This window comes from Dama dama, chromosome 19 (assembly GCF_033118175.1).
Source record: "Dama dama isolate Ldn47 chromosome 19, ASM3311817v1, whole genome shotgun sequence".
Classification (NCBI taxonomy): domain Eukaryota; kingdom Metazoa; phylum Chordata; class Mammalia; order Artiodactyla; family Cervidae; genus Dama; species Dama dama.
Window position 1 is genome coordinate 26462832 of NC_083699.1, and position 20784 is coordinate 26483615.

Sequence of the window (20784 nt, forward strand, 5' to 3'; positions counted from 1 at the left end):
ACACTCTGGGACTGCCCCAAATTGTTCTTCCTCGCTTTCTGGATTCTAACAACAGTGTCTCTTTTTTTCCCAAACATCATGTTTTCATCTGTATTCTTCCCTAAAGAACTGTCTGAGGGAATATGTTTTGTGTTCATATTGGCAGTTTCTTCAAACACAAAGATAAATATAGAGAATGCTGCTACTTTCATAGGCTTGGAAATCAATTTCCATAGCATGTGTACATATGAACCACTAGTGTAAACAGTCAGCTCACCTAAAGGATACTGAAATGTCATGAATGAGATACTAGTGCCATCAAAATTTGCACAATAGATGGATTCTTTGAAAACTGTCAGTTGTTCCAAAGTTTGCTTCTAGTATCTCATCATAGCTGTTTGCATTACATTTTAATTTTATCATAATGTGGATTTATGGCATTATTCAAAAATAGTTTTTAATTGAAAATTTTTCAGGAAAAATATTTTTGGTATGATATTTTGATACATGTTCATATAATTGATTGTTTAAGAAATGTGATAACTTTAAGTAGTATAGTATTATCAAATTAATGAGTATCATTCCAAGTCAATTACTTTCACGCATTTCTACATTCTTAAGAGGTATATATTGCAGTTATATTAAATAGAATAAATTTCAGTGGGTAAAATTTAATACCTTTGCAATGACACCAATTGTGATATTTGATTTCTTAAAGTCATTGTATTTAAATGTTTATCAATTTGGAAAAAATCAGATACAGTAATATATGCTGTTTTTATTTAAAATGTATTAAAGTCTAGTGAGGTCCTCCATATATTCTTCAGACAGAGTTAGAATTTTACATCCTTGATCTTAGTTTTGTAAATAAATTTGTCCTAACAACATCTCTGAAGAGATTTAGCCTGCTTCCAGTGGCCCCAAAGCAACAATGACAACATCCTTAGATTTTCCCATTCTGTGGAAACTGCCTTAGGAATCTTTCACAGTCAATTTACCTCTAAGGCTGTGGGTAAAGAGGGCAGGGAAAAGAGTATAGCAGGGTCTTTACTTTTTATTTTTATTTTTTTATAGCAGGGTCTTTAGCCAGGGCTCTCCATCTCCATCATGATGGGACTCAGTGGAGCCTGGAGCTCTCGATAATTCTAAAAATTCCACACATATTCTCTTAAGAAGGACACATTTCTCATGGACAGCTTTCTGAATCAGAAGCTAATGATACCCTCAACCTACTTGCCTTTTTTTGCAGATATGTGTGACACAAAGTACGAATAATTTCTGCTGAATTGAACCTGTAATGAAGGAATTTATAATCAGTTCTAATGTATTTGAGACCTAACGTATATTAGACCTTCATCAAAGGGAATGATAAAAAGCAGCTTTAATGTGGGTGGATAGTAATTATTTCGGTGCTCATAATTATTCTGCAGTTAACTACAGAGAAATGCTGATATTTTTATTCCTTTTTCAAAATATAAAAGGCACTGTGGTCAGATTCTGAAATGTAAGAATGCATCATGCATCTTTTGTAAAGGATGATACTTTGAATTATACTTAGGTTAATGGCAAAGGAACTATTTTGGATTTAAATGAGTTCAAAGTTCATGGTTAGGAGTTCCTGTACCTTTCTTAGTCCTGTTGTTTCACCACTGAATCTATTTATTGGCTTTGGGAGATATAAAATATAGCAATTACTCTCACTTTGTTTCAAAAAGACATGCGATCTGCTTTCTTATTAACTCTAATAAGAGTTATGAGTGAGTTCCTCAAGGAGGACAGACCCTATGGAGTTTCAATATAGAATAAATCACTTCCACACTCAGGTTTTAGAGGACTCATTTCCTTTATACTTTGGTGATTTAAGATGTCCATTTAAACTGCTGGTTTTGAAGATGCACTATTTGTAGTTTAAAAGAAGCATAAGCTGTGGTTGGAGTGTTAATAATGATTGTTATTTATGTGAACGGTAAATGTTTTGCTCTTTGAGGAAATCATGGTGATCAACTTGCTGGAATGCATAGTCTCTAATAGTGGTTGCCTATACTTGTTAGAAAATTAATGACAATTACCCCTTAAAATATTTCTACTTAAAATTTTTTAGCATCAGTAGTTATATCAACAGTAACAGATTGAAATAAAGGAAAAGTGAGACAGAGTTGCTAATATTCTAGAAAGAAGAGAGATCAAGGAAATTATTTTCTTTCCAGCCTGGGAATAATGAATCTTGAGATCATGTAGAGATATTTCTATAATCCATAAACATATTTACTCTAGTTTCTCAGTTTGCAACACAAAACCTCTCAGATATTTATTCTCAGTGCCTTTAGGCACATAAGATAAAGGAAATCTGTTTTCTTTCTTTTTATAATCCTTTTCTTTTTCTTGCTGGAAAATTATCAGCCCTTCTTCTCAGGTACCCTTCAAAAAATCAGATGTGTAAAAAATTCTTGATGTTAAGAAAACCCAACTGTACTTGACCAACTAAAATCTAAAATGCTACTGAAACCCATAATGTGGTAACAATTTAATATCATCCGACAAGATTTTAAATAAAACCTACTAAATAGCATTCACGATGATTTCCCTGATGGCTCTGATGGTAAAGCATTTGCTTGCAGACCCGGGTTTGATCCCTGGGTCAGGAAGATTCCCTGGAGGAGGAAATGGCAACCCACTCCAGTACTCTCACCTGGAAAGTTCCATAGACTGAGGAGCCTGGTAGGCTACAGTCCATGGGATCGCAAAGAGTCGGACACAACTGAGTGACTTCACTTTCTTTTTTCTCAGATAGTATTCAATAAATGGAATTCTTTAGTTGAGAAATTGGCTTAACCCTTCCTTTGAATAATGATGCCCTCATCTGTTCATGATGCTGAAACAGTATCTGTATGTTTCTAACCCTTCAGATTTGCTACAGTAAAAGATGTTCCATGTAGTGTATGTATGTAATCATCATCTCACATCAGTTAAGATCTTTGCAACCTTCTGAATATGAAAAGTGCTTATAAATAATGTAGCAGCCATTCCCTGTGTGGAAAAGTTCTCCCACAGAAATAGTATCATTTCCCTGGTTTATCTACTAATATAGACCCAGGGGCAAATAGCAACTGAGAACTATGTTCACCATGCAAACAACTGGGAGACATTGTGTTAATAAAAATTTTTTGCTCTCTTATCTCATGTAGACCAACAGCTAACAATTTTGTATGTGTGTAAAGTGTGTAAAACTACTGACTCTTGGATGTAGAACCTGAATGATTTCCCAGAGGAATCATGTAAATTGCCTTGGGCACCCTAAGAGGAGAAAGAAAGACATCTTCCAAGAGAGATATATAGCCGCATACTTAATGTAATTGTGATAGGATTTACGTTTCTCTCCAAAAATTATTAAAATAACAATTTAGCAAAGAAAAATTTGAGCTCACATTAAGGGTTTCCTAATATAGCCAAGAGTTAAGCAAATTAAGTAATTCAGCTAAAATTGGAAAGCAGATGTATTTTGGCATCAATAAGAAACTATCCTGTACTTTAATCTGTGTTGTTAACTAGTAAATAAAACCATAATTTTTATATGGTGTCCTTGAAAATAGAAATGCAAGAAAATATATTTGTTGAGGTTTATTAATTTATTCCTTTAGGTAATTACAGAAAAGTTAAACATTTTTCTAAGTCTAATATTCTACATGATGTAAGATATTCAATATTTCAAATATAGTTCTGATACAGTAATTTTTAAATCAAAATTAATGTTTTTCTATTTTTCAGAAATGCAGCAACATTGTTGCATGAACATCATATAATACTGAGGATACTTTCTTCATTTAAACAGGGTTATATTCAAGAAATGTAGATTTCTCTGAACTTGCAAAGGAGTGCTAATTGTACACTATTGCTTTCATCTACTTTTTCTTCTCAATGGAATGATTACTTGCAGTACTATGAAATTTACCATTTAATTTACTGTGTAGAGCTCCTCTGTATCGGGAATGGCCTTGAAACCATGACCTTACAATTGAGTAATCAATGGGTCCCTTCTGTTACATCATCAGTTTCTCTATTTCCAATCTTTGATCTTTGCCAGTTATTACTATTTTTCAAGGCTGTCCCTCCGAGCTAATAAAACTCATATATGTCTCATTTTTTCCTTCTGTTTTCGGGGATGGTGTTTTTTATTCTGTGAAGGCTGTGATATTAAAATGTAGCTTTGAATTACAAACAATACATGGTAATCACTGAAAAGGCTTAGAAAGCTTTCTCAAAATGTTTAACAGTCCCTTCCTATCAAGTGTGCTTAGAATTAATGCCTGCTTCTTTACTATTTATATTATTAAAATCAACATATGGCGTTCAGTCCTCTTTTTTTCCTTCCTTCTTCTATAACTGTTATTTTATGCATGACAAAATTCTCTTGCTTATGGTTATGTGGTTGGCTGTCTTTTAACTTGAGTGTTATGTGTTTGTAATGATCGCTTTTTGCATGAGGATTATGAAATGCCATACAAATTAAATGGTTGTGGAAACAAAAAGAAATGGAGGGCTTCACATGCTATTTTGTGTGCTGAATATGTCAATTATGTGATGCTTAAAATTACTTTCATATGGCCTTTGACTTCCCCTTTGGTGTCCTACTTTATTCTTAGCAAATTAATATTGTTACGAATAATAAAACATTTATTAAACATTCACAGTATTTTAATACAATTGTTATCCTAAAACATCCCATTATAAATAACTACACTGGGCATGAAATTGCACTAGGGCATAATTTGTTATATTTCTAAATTGATTATGAAATATAAGCCCTGACTCTGTAACTACCTTAATTACAAACACTGACTTCTACAGTGATACTCTACCAAGTGATGAGATTATTTATTCATACATTTGTGCAAGTTGCAAAGATTTTAAATCCACGGCTACTTTTTAATCAAAACACATGGGGAAATATTTGTGTAATGACAAGTAATTTTAAAAAAATCACAGTTTTGAAAAATGTGTGACATAAAAATGTGTAAAACCTAAGTGTTAATGCTTTTATAATAAAACAGAAAAAAAAAAAAGAAAAGAAAAAACTCTAAAAATGTTTATATCTCTGTTTTCCCTAATGGTATTATATTGTCCCAAATTAAAGAATGAGTTTGGCCTACTTTCTTTATTGTTGTCACCAATTCAAATTAGAAAAGACACTGAATAAATTAAGTTCTTTCAGCTAATAAAACTGTTTACTTTTTTTGTATGCAGTTGGTATTAAAAAAAAATCATTTCCTTTGCTTATGATGTGACTTTCAAACCATATGTATTTTTTATGCTGGATATATTCACAAGCCAAATCTGTGAGATATTTTGGGGAAAGGGAATTTTTTTTTTTTCTTAAACAAAATTGATAACCAACTTTGATGTAATCACTCCCCCACGCTTTTTGGAAATAATCCTTGAGAATTTTAGTATTTGCACTTATTTTTTCCCCTCAGTCTTGTTTATTCTTGAATTGTCTTTTTTTTTTTTCCCCCTCCATTTCTCCGTTCTCAATCCTAGGTCCCCTTACAAAGAAACAGACAGATGATTTAGGTGATAATGACGGTGCTGAAGATGAAGGTATTTTTCTCCACCCAATCTATTTGCATGACAAGAGCCTCAATCACTTTTTCCACCCTTTTCTATTTTTTTACTTCTTGTCTTTTTTTGAAGAGTTGTTTTTAATTCCCACTTTTGATGTGTTTTGTCTTCTTGCTTGTTGTTACATATGAATATACATTTTTAATTTTTTAAAAAATGAATGTCAAATTTTGATTTTGATGCCAACCATTACAACGTTTTAAAAAGAGGGGCATTTTTTGTTGTTGTTTTCTTGAACTGACTTTTGATATGTTTCATTCCACATTTTGACTGAAACTTGTCCATATTCTTTGAACTAACAATCTCTTCCCTGTAGTCTCTTTGTACGCATTTTGCATGTTTTCTAATCTATGTAAATATTTTACCCAATACAAAATGTTTCATTTTTACATTTTATATTTGTTTAAAAAAAAAAACACTCGGTAAAATGAAGGACAAGCTAAAAGCTGATATAAAGTGTTTCTTGAGCAATGTAATTCAGATTTAAAAAATACTGTTTTCTGTTTGTGTGCTTAAATATTACATCGATAATAAAATCATATGGATGTGAAAGGCATACACCTATTTAGATAATTGTAGTAAACCTTATTTAACCACTTAAGAACCCTGAGAAGATTAAATGAATATGTTTTAATATCAAAGGCACATAATTTGAAGATTGGCAAGTAAAATATTCTGAATTTCAAATTGTTGCTAACTATAAGTAATAATGTCTTTATACTGTATTAATATAAAAATTCTTTTCTCTTTCCAACTTTCTATGACTTACAATTCTGATATACACTGTACATGTAAGTACTCACTAGATTGATTTGAGATTTCTCATTCCATTATGTACCTTTACCTGGTATTAAATGGAGTGTCTAGAGAGGCCCATTGAGTCTTTCAGTTCATTTTGCCTCCAATTAGTTATTTGTTTTTTAATGCCACCCTAGTTATGATTCTTACAGAGATGATTAATGTAATCCTAGGTTTAAAAATAATTCCCAGAACCTTGGAAATTAAATCTCATAAAAACAATAATGTGGTAAGAAAGATTTTCCAAAACAAGATAATCCACACACAGGCCAGCAGAAATGCTAGTTCGATGAGGAACAACTATGAATGTGTTCTTACTAAACAATTGAAATTGTTTCATTAAGATATATATATATATTTAATAAACTACTTCAGAATAGAAAATTATAGAAACAAATTATTAAATATTTAAAAATTTTATTAGATGTTAATGTTTTTATAACATTTAAGAATTATTTTGATTAAATGAAATTTATGACATTTGCTTAAATATTCATTTGCCATGAATACCACCAGTGGGTTAAAGCTTAAATACACAGTCATTAATACTTGAAATAAGTCTTTATAGCTGCCCAAGATTGTCATTTTGAATGCTAAATAGCTAAAAATAAATTTATAATTTCAAAATACAAATTGTGATTTTTTTTTAACCCTATTGGAAATCTGAAGAATTAAAACATCAAAGGCATTTATTCACCTTGAGGATGTGGGTTTTTGTTCCTAGTGCTCTATGAAAACAGCTTCTACTTGGGGACCTTGAGATTTGTTGAATCCTCTGAAAATGCTTATGTCTTGGACATTTGTTATCAGATTGCTTAGTGTGTAACTTTGTAAACTCCAAATTTTCCCTGAATACACACAATGTTTGTTTACATCATATCCCATTTTAAAAAATATTTTGATGGCTGATTTTATGTGCTGCTTTTTTTTGCTTTTGGTAAAACAGCATCATGTTTACAAGTAATACCTCTGAACAGCCACAGTGAACTAAGCCCTGTAAAGGTAAATATTAGACATAATTTGAAGCACATTTAACATTTTCAAATAGCCATTAAATATATCCTAATACCGACAAATTGGCAGGTAATATTTAGATTGAGTACTTAGCCAGTCATCCTATGAGTTACCAAATCAGTAAATACTTTTAAATGCTCATAAGTATAGAGTCCAAGTTCTTATTCCTCTGTGTTGTTCAGGTAATTGTTTAGAAGATAAGGATAAATTCAAATACCCTCCAGGATAAAAACCTTTGAATAACAACTGAGGTTCATCAAATGAGAAGAGGGCAAAAAATTTCTTGAAATATCTTTAAATGTATCAGGGAAAGATTTGATTCAGGCAATACCCCCCAATTTTAAAATTGTTAAATGCCCCCAAATTCTAAATTATGGGCAATTAAAAACTTCATGAGTCCTTTAAGTAAAAAAGAAACCAGTAAACATGTTCAAGGAGTTATGTGACTAATAATTATTCACCAGGACTGTTAAAGGGAATTATGACTTCAAACATTGGTTGTCAGACAAAAATAAATCCCAATTGACTGCTCTGGAGCTATTGGCACTTGCTTAACTTTTTTATTTATCAGAAAGATAAAATAGTTACTAAAATTTAAAATCAAGATACTTGCTCAGTTTCCAGTTTATTAGTGTATAACTTGAAAAAATTAGTTTTTATTGTAAAAATTTTAGAATAAAAATAATCAGCAGTGTATAGTATTTCTTCTCACTTAGTTCGAAGACCTAGATGCTTAGCAAAACTTTAAGACATTGTAAATAACAGAAAATGTAAGCATACTTTTTACTAAACCTGAGCTAGTGTTTTAGTCTCTGAGAGTATTCTTCTGATTTGAGTAAGGTCAGTAGCAGCTGTTCAGGCAAAGTCAGATATCTTAGGAGAAATGCACTTAATTTCTAAGGGGACATATGAGACAAAATTTAGAGGGACAATATGGCTCTAATAAATTCATTATAAATTATTACATCTAATATATTTGCACTAAAGACCAAATGGCTCTTCCAAATTTTATTATTAAAATGATGGCATTAGTTGATAATATTCAATAGCAGGTTATCTGGTATATCAGTTTCATTTATAGAGTCTAGTTCTTTTTAAAATCAAAGTTTAAATATATATTTAACTATCTACCTTTATTGTTATGTTGTTATTTTTATTATAGTTGAACAATTTACTATTTATATTTACATCAAAAAAAGACCTGTAGACTATGAAGAAAAGTAAAATCTAAGATGGACCCTGTGATAAAATGCTATCAAAAGTAAAGTTTTTAATGAGTCACTAAACGTGAGCCACTCTGATAAAGCACAATCAAAAGTTAGCAATTGTTCTGTACTATAAATATGGCATTTCCCAAACTTTATTAGCAGTATTAAGAGTTTTTATGTACAAGAATGTTGCCTATGTTGGCACTTAATATACTATCTAGCATTAACTTCAGGGTTACTTCAAGCAAAAATAAATATTGTTTAGAACACAACATTAGAATTTTGTAGAACTTTCTGGAAAAGAACTGCTGGGCACATTGAAGTACTTAAGTAAAGTTGAAATCAATGAGAAGTTTGGAAAGACAAATTGGAAATTAGAATCAGCCCAATCAATCAGTACTCCTTTCAAGTCTAATTTTCAAAGAAAAGTAGAGAGATGCCACTTAGAATCCCTCCTAGAATTTACTGTCATATTTTCAGTGTATCCTGGCACAGTGTACTCCATTCTACTATGTTAGGTGTACAAAATGTGGCAGGTCTTCTCAATGTGTGCCTGTATTGTTTTCCAGGTGAACAGAATGGTTCTACCAAGATTTCATTACTGTTCACAGTTGGTGCTTTGTAATTCTATGTAATTTTAATTAAAGAAGAATTCTGAAACAGCCTCCCGCTGTGCTACCTCCAAGCATACAATTAGCAAAGTACAGTGTCTGCTGTGAATAGTCAGTTAATGATTTCGATTTAATAATTTATTATTGCTTCTTCAGTGCCAGCCATACTAGAAAAATAAGCTAAAACTGTATGCAGTGAACAGACATTTAAGGAGGAGAGTTTGACAATTTCAGAATTGTTTCTTTCTATAAGCCTAACATCTCTATGAGTCCCCCAAGTCTTACAAATGAGTGAATATAATTTTCCCTCCCACAGATTTAAGGTGAAAATACATTTAGGTTTTTTCACTAAATGTAGGGTGTGTCTAGTAGACGGTTTTTATGTCAAAGTATCCTCCTCTCACCACTTAAAAATAAGACACTCTCAAGTACACGTTTGTGTGGAGAAGGCCTGAGTACGATAAACTCTCACTGATATTAAGTCAAATTTAAACTAGACCCTTAAAAATGTTTCTAAATTCTGCAGTTAGCTATTTCTCCAACTTGAAAATCTGGACAAACAAGTTGAGTTACAATTCCTGATTTTAAAATGATTTTCATTGAAAAAAAATTATTATTACCGTAGAAAAATCGACACATTTCTACTAGTCACCTTTTTTTAAAAATAGCAATGTAAAGCAGCCTTTAAATTATCAGTAGTTTTATCAATGAGTTCATATAATATTAGTCTATTCTGAAAGCTGAAACCCCAATTGTTATGATGTAGGGGATTTGTTTGATAAAATATGTCAAAAGCAAAGAAACAAAGCCATGCTTTTATATGACACTTTATTACTATTAACATTAAAAAAGGAAGATTACACACTTGGTGTGTAAGAGATCATTGGCTATTATATAATAGTGTTTCAAGTGTGTACATATTCATAATCATACAGATATATGTACACATATAATATTTCAATTTATATAACAGTTGAAACCTTGTTAACCAATATGGGGTCAGATGGTAAAGAGTCTGCCTACAATGCAGGAGACCTAAGTTTGATCCCTGGGTCAAGAAGATCCCCTGGAGAAGAAAATGGCAACCCACTCCAGTATTCTTGCCTGAAAAATCGCATGGACGAAGGAGCTTGGCAGACTACAGTCCATTGGTCAGACATGGTTGAGTGACTTCACTTCCAATGTTAACCACTATATAGTTTAGCATTTTTTATCTCTAGAAATTAGTATATTTTTACCATTTAAAATTATCCAGTGTTTCCCTTATATATTATTTCTAGACCCTGTTGAAAGCTACATAATCATGGTGAAGTATCTTAGAAAAGCAAACACATTTGATTAAAATTTTGAACTGTAGAAATCACTTCAATATCACTCTAAACTTTAGAATTGTTCGCTTAAACTTAGCTGTATTTTCTCTAATGTCTACATGACAAAATCATAGAGCCAAAGTGTCAGTCAATTTTCTTCTTTCAAAGGATAAGGGTAATTTGAATGAACAGATGACCTGAATGGAACTGAAAAATATCACTTGAATGAAAGTCCCCTAAATGCAACAAAGATAAAAATATAGATTTTTGCACTCTATTGCCTACAATTCATCTGATAGTACTTGAATAGTTAAATGATACTTCTTTCAAATTCTGTAAAATAATGCTATAATTATGTTCTCAAATTGGAGCATAAGTTATTCAATGCAATTATGATGCATTCAATATGAATCTTTACAATAATTAAGATGGGGAAAAGAGTATTTTTTTCATAATAGCAGTGATAGCATTGTCCATAGTTTTCAGCTCATAAATTGCATAGGAGGTCTAAACAATTGTTAAAAGAAGTTTTAAGAATCATTATCATTCTATTATTTCTTTTAATTCTGTCACATCAAAGATCAATTAAAAATAGCACTGAAATTCACACCTACTTGCAATTATTCCAAATTTTGTAATTCAGTTTTATAATATTTAACAAAATTTTAGAAAGAAAACAACATATCCATTGCTTTTTTCAGCAATAGATCTTAATACAAGTTGCTTAAGAAACACTTTAATGAAGACAACAATTTAAAGAACTATGTTAAAATCATGCCCTCTTGTTTCTAAAATGGAAAATATATTCTGTGCTTCATTTTGCATGTAGAGGATAAGAACAGTTGCCAATCATTTGTTTTTCAGATATTCGGGACAGTGGGGGTCCCAAACCAGTGATGGTATATATCCATGGTGGCTCATATATGGAAGGGACTGGAAATTTATATGATGGGAGTGTCTTGGCAAGTTATGGCAATGTGATCGTCATCACAGTCAACTATCGACTTGGGGTACTCGGTAAGAAGTTTCTTTTTTTTTTCAACATCATTCCGTGAATATGTGATAATTTTGTTTTGACTTGTTTTGTTTTGCTTTGCTTCCTTTCACTCATTGTTCTATGTTTGCTGACTTTGAAGCAAAATTTTTTATATTTTCAATAAATTCTATAAATATTCATAAATTACTTGACAAAAGACAGCTAGGATTAGTTTTGATATTTAATGATAAAAGGTAATGAAATTATTCACATTGTTGAGGAATGCTCTTCTTAGCTTGGCTGTATAGAAATGTGAAAAACAGCAATGGCAGGGCCTTTCTTAAGAAGAATTAGTCTCTGGGCAGATTTTTCTCTCTTCTGCATTTCTTTTTTACAGTGCTATAAAATTGGCTGAGGTTTGCCAGAAACGTAGAAACTAGTTTATATTCTCTTCAAGAATATGTGTATGGACTAGCTTTGGGAAATGATGTCCTTTGCTGTGTAGGTTTGTTTGTTTTTAGCTTATCACATGTAATTAGAATTATTTTGTTTAGATGTCATTTATTGAATTATTTGATTTGCAAAACATACATTGATTTCACAAAGTGTCAATGAGTTCAGTAATGTATATGCATGTGAAACAAAATCAAACTGTAGATCTTTTGTTTCTTGAAGAAAAGTATAGAGCAGTATTATTATTTAAAATAAATTATCAAGTACTCTGAAATAGGCATAAACTTGCTATTCGACTTGTATAAGTTAATTTTTTTATAGTATTGTCACAATTTGGGGAGTAAAAAAATTTGTATCATTTAATAAAACTCCTCTATCTGTGGTGTTTTAAAGATACTTGCTAAGAGTACAATTATTACAAGAAGTTGTTTTTTAAATCTGAATTGATCAAAGTCCTATCTCTTACTAAGCACTTAGAAGTTATAATTTATGTTATTTGGGCACAAAGAGGTACTATACTCATTCTTTACTCTGAAACATTTTGAAAAACAAGTTTGAATTATATTCTCCTTCACCATAATTGTTAATATCATTTCTTTTAGTCACATTGAGAGTCAGTTTATTTTTCTCTTCAGTGTTAGCTATTGTTATTCTAATTCCTTCTATGTAATCATAATTCTGTGTTTATGCCAATCGCAAAATATAAAAAGGAATCATTTTTGTCAATCAAGGTTTTGTGTTTTGGGGAAGGGGATGTGTTAGTAAAGCAAAGTGAGACTTGATCTTTTTCTAGTAGGCTGTTTTGAATTTGGAGTATGGTGGATAGTATAATAGATACACTCCAGCAATGTAGGTATAAAATATTTCTGTAGCATTGTTCAAATACACATCAGTTCAAGTACCCATCGTGTGTAATCATGCATTGCTTCAGATGTTCTTATAATTTCACTACATAGAGGTGAATGACCTCCAACCAATGAAAACTCTCCATGTTAGAAACTATATAAAGAGATGTTAATAATAATCTTCTCAAATTAATCTTAAATATCATAGTGTTGTCATTGGCTTCTTAGACAAGATTTGAATGTGAGAATCTTCACTATCTTTAATGCATGTAACTTTAATTATGGCACTGTTTATAGCTAAGTTCTTTTTAATGTTTATTATTCTCATATCTTTCTGAATTTCTTAAATTGAAAATCTTGTTGCAGTGACTAGTTTTCCAACTGAAAATTTAAAATTACATGCCAAATTATGGTAATAGTGTTTTCAAGGACTTGAACATCTGCATAGTCATATACAGTGATTTTATTTAAAAAAATCTTTTGGCCATACCTTACGTTGCCTATGATTGGTTATACTCACATGAAGATCTCATAGAGTAACCTGTGCTGTTATGCTGGTACAAGTTTTGCCCATTTTAAAAAATATATTCAGAACTGATGAAGACGTGACTGTGATCTTTGTATCCTCTTTAAATGCATATTCTAAATGATTGGATTTCAGGACAAAATATTCATCAGTTAAAAAATAAAGAACTTGATCTGTATAATGGCTGGCAGTGTTGGGATTGATGATGGATGATTTTTCCAGTGTTAAATATTTGCTCTGTCTCTGCTACATTTAGGATTTAAACTTTAGTGGGCTCCTTTGTTCCTCTAAGAGACATCATAGCCTAATGTTTATCTGCCCTTTATAGATCTCCTCTCAATCTGATAAAGTCCTAAACTTTGTTAGTGAAACACTTTTAGGGGCATTTTGGAACCTTCGCTCTAGAACTGATGTTTTCTAGTCACTTCCTAAAATACGTGTTGAGCCTTAGAAAAAGCATTTAAGTGAATTAATTCATGAAGAATAAATTATCAAGACATTTGTTTCAGCACACTTTGCATGTGTATTATACCACAACCATATCAACAGCTGATCTACCAGGGGAACTGCAACAGTAAAAACTGTAGGGTTTTAATTGTTGTTAATACTTTGTCTGACAGTAACAAGGTCAGCCAAATTTTCTTGGGTGTGGGATCCAAAAGTATTGCTATTTAGTTGGCTCTTGGGAGAGTGTTGGACTTTAAGTAGAAAATAAGATTTGATCCCATGTCAGAGGATATCCTGAGCTGTGTTTTGATTTGAATGTTTTGGTGTTATAGAAATGAATTTTGGGGTCCAATGTATAAATTGGCTAATTATGAGACTTGATCTCAGGTGATTGACAGAAAATATCAAGATACCTGAAACAGGTAATGTAATTAGTTTTGCTTCGAATTTGCCATCCCAGAGGAAAACTATTACAAGTTTGTTTTAGCAATAAGTAAAAAGTGATAATGTTTCAGTCAAAAATTTCATGCGGATATCTAGCAGCCAAGTTCGCAGTTTAAAGTATTTTATATTAAAAAAAATATCTTGTTTTTTGCAAAGTAGAATTAGCATAGAAGGAAAAAAAATACCTCCAATGATAGCATTGTTTCCTATCAAGACCCTGTCCTGGCTTCCTTTGAAGTGGTAACGCAGACTCTCTCTATCATTGCATTGAAAATGCTATATTGGTGGTGATAAGAAAACTGTAATAAGGTTGAAGAAAATAAAAGCCTAGAGTATAGAGGATTCTGCCTGCTAACCTACTTCCTCAGGTTCTTTTAAAGTTCAGTGTCCCTTTCTATTACTAAAAATTTATTTAGTTATATGCATTCTTTGTCCTCATTTTAACTCTTTGTCCTCTGTTATCTAATACATAAAATATAAATTGCTCTTTAAAATGTTTTTAAAATAATTATTAAGAGAGTTATTTTTAGTATTCTATCAATAGTATATGGTTAAAAATCAGAATAAAAATTATAATGTTGGAAACAGTGAGAAATGCTTTGGTTAAGTGGTCTTAAGAGAGGAAAACAGTATTAAATTTTGATTTTACATAGGGTATGTATATGTACTTATGGATAAGCATTGAAAGGGGATATGAAATAAATTATTCTGTATTAAGAGGAGATATGCACTAAACATTTTTGAAAATAGAAACCATCCAAATATATTTTCAAATCTTAAAAATGGAAGCATACATTAACTAATTTAGTGTTAAAATTGTGTTTCAGCCCCCTCTCTAAATTTAGAATAAATTTGTTGTTTTTTAGAGAAAAAATATTTAAAAATTATCTCTGTGGAGATTTTAGACAAGCATAAGATTTTTATTTGATGGAAATTTAATGATAGTTTTACTTTGATATGGATATTTTAGAGGCAATTATGCATTCATAATTCAAACACATGTGATTTATTTTAGAAAAAAGTCTCAAATATTTCAGAGCTACTGATAATTCTGGACATTTGGCAACTTCTTAGTAAAGGGTCTAATTAAATATTTTGCTTAGTAATCTAATGTCTCTACTACCCATCTATGGGAAAAATAAGTGCTAGTTCATTTACCAGCTATGTTTGAAGAATTACATTTAGCTAACTTTATAATGTCATGTAAGGCTAAGCCAATTAAAACAAACATAACATTACTGAATATAAATTTTAATGAACACCTAAATTGATATTTATTCTATTGTTGTGAGACCTGTTAATTCTTATAAGTATAATATCTATTCAATAATAATCCTTCAAGCATTATGAGAGAAATGAAAGAAATAAATATAAATTTGGAGTTGTCGGTCAGCAAATATATAACACTTGTTTCTAGCACTGTATATCTTCTAAGACATATAAATGTAAGAATAGTACAATTCTTATCTTTAAAGAGTTTTCAATCTAATCGAGGGACGAAATAGGCAATCAATAAAGAATATTGATATTCTACTTCATATTTTATAATATCTATTTATTAATTACTTTGTATGTACATGGTCACTTGATATATAAAAAATCAGAACAACAAAGAAAGAAAACAGAATATCAGATGGATCAACATAAAACAGTGATGAGATTCTTATTTGAATCTGAGAAGTTTAGCAGATTTGGTAAAGTTTAGGTAATGATCATGATTTAAAAAGAAAGACATGTTCATTTAAGTGACTCAATGTTTTGTCATTATTTTTTGCATTTTTAAAATTTGTTTGTCTCTGAAGCCTGAAAGAAAGAAACTATAAACATGACCTTATATTTCAGATATATATATACATATATATATTTATAATATAATCAAATATTTATATTATGATACTAATATTGCACTGTCATCCAAATGTGTTATTAGTAGGTGGAAGAGGAAATCAGTCTGTCATTGAAGAGTCAAAGGTGTTTTCATGGACTTGGTAGTATTTGAGCAAAACCGTGAAGGATGTGATTAAATGAAGAGAGAAGGACATTCTTTTTATTTGTACTTGTTTATACTCTTTCTGCCTCAAAAAATTGGAAGTGATTTGTGACAAACACACACATTAACATAGGTTGATAAGACCATATTGAATATGAATGCATATATTATAGAGAAAAGATCCAGAAATTTAGGCCTTGAAAATATACTGGAATTGAGCATAAATATATATCCCAGTTTCTTAGAGGCAAAGTAAAAAGGATAATGGATTGAATCTCATAATTGTTATTATGAGATAAAGAAAACGTGTATATCAGAAAAATACACAGAAGTTTTTTTCACGGTAGACTACAGAGAAATTTATCATGCATTCTATGTATTTGGAACACACACACACACACACACACACACACACACAATAGGAATCCTGTGATAGTCTTTATGCCATTAGAAGATGTAGAAATAGTCTCAGCATATGTTTATATACTAACCCTCTGTAAAAGCCAAAGACATAGTGATAAATGTCCACAACTTTTATAGTGTCATTTTAGCAAAGAACTAACCAAGTGCAATTCAAGTAAGACATTTGGTGGTTTCACATTTAATAGACTAGAGCTAAAAACCAATGTAAAGCAGTGATAGTTAACTTGGTCCATAGATTTCTTCTCTCAAATACCAGTTGTATGAACTGAGTTTTAATAGGGGATAGATGGTCATCAATTTTAGTTTGAGTGCTTAAATGATCTCCTGGAGTAGAGATATTGTTTGTTCTTTGGAAAAAAAGAAACTTTAGATAGGAGCTTTCGAGACTGTCCATTCCATTGGTCACTTCTCTGTTCTTACCTTATCTCAACTCTCCATGGCACAGGACACAGTTACCTAATCCGTTTCGTGTATGCTTGTTTGTTTGCATAATGCCAGGATTTCCTCCTGCCTAACTATCTGCTCCTTCTCAGCTCCTTTTGCTCTTTCTTACCATGATACCTAAATATTGAAGTGCTGCTACGCAGATGTGTTGGCTCCCTTCCTTACCATGTCTCCATAGGGGAATTTATTCATGGTTCTCAATACCATCTGTAAGTAGTAACTTCCAAACTGCATCTTTAGGACTGACTGTTCCTCAAAGCATCAGACTTATGTACTTCCACCTACTGACATCTCTCACGATTAATGAAAATCTCCAACCTAATAGCTGAAATATATTGATTTTTCTCAGGTCTGCATGTTTGTCTTCTGCATCCAGGTTACAGTAATTATTGCAGCAACAGTAATAACAATCACAGTCACATTCATTGAGAAATTCCAAAAGCTATTTTGGGCAGTTGGCATAGATCACTTTTTTTTTGGCTCCGCATTGGAGAATCCAAGGATTGGATTATTAAATTCCCATAATAACCTTATGAGGTAGGATTGTTATTTTCCTGATTTTATAAATGCAGAAAAAAATGAGTAGAGAGGTTTAGTAACTAATTCATACTCACACAGGTCAAAGAGTGTTAAGTGGTAGAACCAGGATTCTAGCCAAGATGGTCTTCTCTTGAGCACAGCCCCACACTGATGGCATTGGTACTGCCATCCATCTGGACAAGCAAACAAAACCTCTACAGACTTACAGACTTTTTCCGATTTGTCTTTTCTTTTGGCTGAACCTCTAATTCATCAGCTTCTTTCAGTGACTTGTTCCAACAAACATCCTGGATCTGTCTCCTTTCTATTTCTCTCCTTTGCCAAACTAAGCCAGTTCTCCTTGAGCCTCTTATATTATTTATCTCTTTCACTTTTGCTCCCTACCTATAATCCATTCTCCACAGAGCAAAATCAAATTATCATTTTAAGCCATAAAGTATACCAGCTCACTTTTCTGCTTAATATCCTCCACTGGCTTCCCTACTGTTCACTGAGAATAGAATCCAACTCTGTCCCTGCCCTATCTCACAGAACCCTGTGTGAAGAAGTATTTGTATCACTTAGTATCTGTACTTCTTGTACATGTATCCCTTAGTTTGTCTCAAAATGCTCTTCCTCTCTATGCCAGCCACATTTTGTTCTTCCTACACACCAACTCATTCCCATTTTAGGGATATTATACTTGCTGTTCCCTCTGCATCAGATCTTTATGGGACCAGTTCCTTATTCTTCTGATTTGGTTTAAAATGTCTTCTTTTTGGAGAGACTGTCCACATTTATCCAGTCTACAAAGAATCACCATGTTACAAGTGACCTACCTTTAAAAATTCTCTCTATTGCATTGATCAGTCATACCCAACTGAGTGAATGAATGAAATAGTCACTAAGTCATGTCAGACTCTTGTGACCGCATGGGCTGTAACCTACCAGGCTCCACTGTCCATGGGATTTTCCAGTCAAGAATACTAGAGTGGGTAGCCATTTCCCTCCCCAGAGGATCTTCCCGACCCAGGGGTCGAACCTGGGTCTCCTGCACTGCAGACAGATTCTTTACTGACTGAGCTAGCAGGGAAGCCCAGAGCCAATTACTTCCTATTTATATTTGAATTTTAGGATTCTCCAGGCAAGAATACTGGAGTGGACTGCCATGGCCTCCTTCAGGGGATCTCCCTGACCCATAGATTGAATTTATGTCTCCTGCGTCTCCTGCATTGCAGCTGGATTATTTACCCAGTGAGACACCCTGGGAGCCCGTTTTAATCCCTGGCATATGGTATTTTCTCAGAAAATATTTATTAAATAAATTTAAAGTGGATCTGAAGAGTTAATAAGTGCTGATCTGATGTGGTCATGGGGTGGAGGAGGCCAACTTTGAGGCAGAGAGAAAAGTCTGAGTGAAAGCCAGAGGAAGAGAGAGGCTTGACATATTAAAAGAGATGAATAAGGCTAGCAGAACTGCTTTGAGTAAGGGATGAGCAGTGTCAAAAAAAGGCTAAAAACAGGCAGCAGGTCACACAGCATCTCATTAAAGATTAGGACTTCCAATGACAATGAGAAACAATTTTAGGGCATTGAGCAGATAAGTGACATGATTAGATTTGCATTTTAAAAACTGTGTTGAGTAGGCCTAGATCTTGATCAAAGTTGACATTCTGTTATGGATACAAAAAAAAAAAAAAAACGATGGCTTGTGCCTCATTAAAGTGACATGCTTGGTAAAGTCTGTGAATGAGACAGATATTTTGCTTATAGAGGACTGAAGCACAAGCTGAGTGCTGCCTGACTCAGGTGAGCATGGGAATCTGTCTTTTATACAAAGAGCATCACGGGGGTTTTGCTGCTTTTGCCTCTGTATTTTGATAATGGAAAGACTCAAACCATCATTATGGAGAACTCTATTGAATTCCTGCTTTGAGGAATATGAATTAATATGTCGATATTATTCCAGAGACTGGCCTGTACGAGAAGCTGAAATAAATTATTGGGTTAGCCAAAACATTTGTTCAGATTTTTGCTTAAGATGTTTATGGAAAAACCTGAAGGAATTTTTTTCCCAAGCCAATACTGTACTTTGATGTCTTCTTATTTGAGTTTCTGTGTCATTAATATGACCTCATTTAAGCTCTGGGTTGTCCTAAAAAAGAGATTAAAAAAAAAAAATTCTGTGACAAAGTTGGAAGTATGTGGTTTATGATTTCATTAAGACCAGTGATTTGGAATAAGACCTCAGAACATAGAAGAAACTTTTCCCTCATTTCTAGTTACAGTGATCTGTGACTAGAATTGGGCTACTCTTTTCAGACACTCAAAAGGATTGAAACTCACTAGTCCATAAACAAAAAGATATTGAGTTTCCTTTTCAGAGCAGAGACCATCATCTTAACTCGGTCATTGACTTATTCCATGAACTTAATTCCATGAACTTACTCTATGAACATAATTCCATGAACATTTGTTATGGGCCCATCATTAGTTACTGGTAGTTGGGGGTCTGTGTCACATTGCTGGAAAAAGTCAGACCAAAACCTTCCTTTCTGAACCTCACTGAGTAAAAAGAATGCCATTAAACAAATAAAACTATTAGCAAAAATTTTGTTAAGTTGTATTTCCAAAAAGAATAGACTGTTAAAAAAAAAAAAAAAAGAATGTTTCTGGTAAAATGTAGACTGAAAGATTCCGGAAAGGCCTCTATGCTAGTACAATTGTGACTTTTGGTTTGTGTTTCTCTCTATGTCTTTGCAAAGTTAAATATTGGAAGATAGATAAATATTTTGAAATCATTTTAAAAGATGTAAAAAAAAATTAAAAAAATAAAAGATGTAAGATAATTAGAAGCAAAATAAGTCATTTGAACAAGCAGCTAGGTTAAAAATGCAAAAATCCAAACAAACAAACAGACCACCCACAATTAACCCAGGCAAAGTTCTCTATCAGAATTGAGTGAGCAAAATTGGTTTGTGAAATGCAAATATACCAGGAAAGAATCCCACCGGAGGGACTAGCCCTTAGCTACTGAATCATTAGAGAGCAGGGCACCAGTCCTTTTCAGAGACGATTGAAGGTATCCTCCCTCATCAGCCTTATATCCCTGAGATAGTCTATGCAAGTAGTAAGGTAGTCCCATTACTGTTTTTTTTATTATTATTACTAAATGGAATAT

General features: G+C 32.3%; 1 protein-coding gene across 2 annotated transcripts in view; it reads left to right on the plus strand.

Moving 5' to 3' along the window:
• Positions 1-20784, plus strand: part of NLGN1 (neuroligin 1) — a 715442-nt gene that overhangs the window by 206156 nt on the left and 488502 nt on the right. The window contains exons 2-3 of one of the 2 annotated variants that reach the window (XM_061167882.1): positions 5515-5574; positions 11401-11553. In XM_061167882.1, coding sequence (XP_061023865.1) covers positions 5515-5574; positions 11401-11553 — 213 coding nt within the window. The remainder of the gene's footprint in view (positions 1-5514; positions 5575-11400; positions 11554-20784) is intronic. The other variant, XM_061167883.1, reaches the window with a different exon arrangement.